The 330-nt window shown below is 52.7% G+C and overlaps 1 protein-coding gene across 1 annotated transcript in view; it reads right to left on the bottom strand.

The window, feature by feature from the left end:
- Positions 1 to 330, bottom strand: part of LOC127747494 (glycine-rich protein 23-like) — a 1212-nt gene that overhangs the window by 453 nt on the left and 429 nt on the right. The window contains exon 2 of the mRNA XM_052261458.1: positions 10 to 288. Within this exon, the coding sequence (XP_052117418.1) occupies positions 10 to 288 (279 nt within the window). The remainder of the gene's footprint in view (positions 1 to 9; positions 289 to 330) is intronic.

The following is a 330-nucleotide window of genomic DNA, read 5'->3' as shown; positions in this document are numbered from 1 at the left end:
TAAACCCACCACTTCCACCTTTTCCACCATCTCCACCATCTCCAAATTTGCCACCGCTTCCGCCAGTTCCACCATTACCACCGTCTCCATTAAACCCACCGTTTCCACCGATTCCGCCGTCTCCACCATCCCCATTAAAGCCACCACTTCCACCTTTTCCACCATTTCCACCATCTCCGAATTTTCCACCGCTTCCGCCACTTCCGCCATTACCACCGTCTCCATTAAACCCACCATTTCCACCGATTCCGCCGTCTCCACCATCTCCATTAAACCCACCACTTCCTCCTTTTCCACCATTACCACCATCACCATCAACCCCACCATTCC

This window comes from Arachis duranensis, chromosome 1 (assembly GCF_000817695.3).
Source record: "Arachis duranensis cultivar V14167 chromosome 1, aradu.V14167.gnm2.J7QH, whole genome shotgun sequence".
Taxonomy (NCBI): domain Eukaryota; kingdom Viridiplantae; phylum Streptophyta; class Magnoliopsida; order Fabales; family Fabaceae; genus Arachis; species Arachis duranensis.
This window is presented reverse-complemented; position numbering and strand designations above follow the sequence as displayed.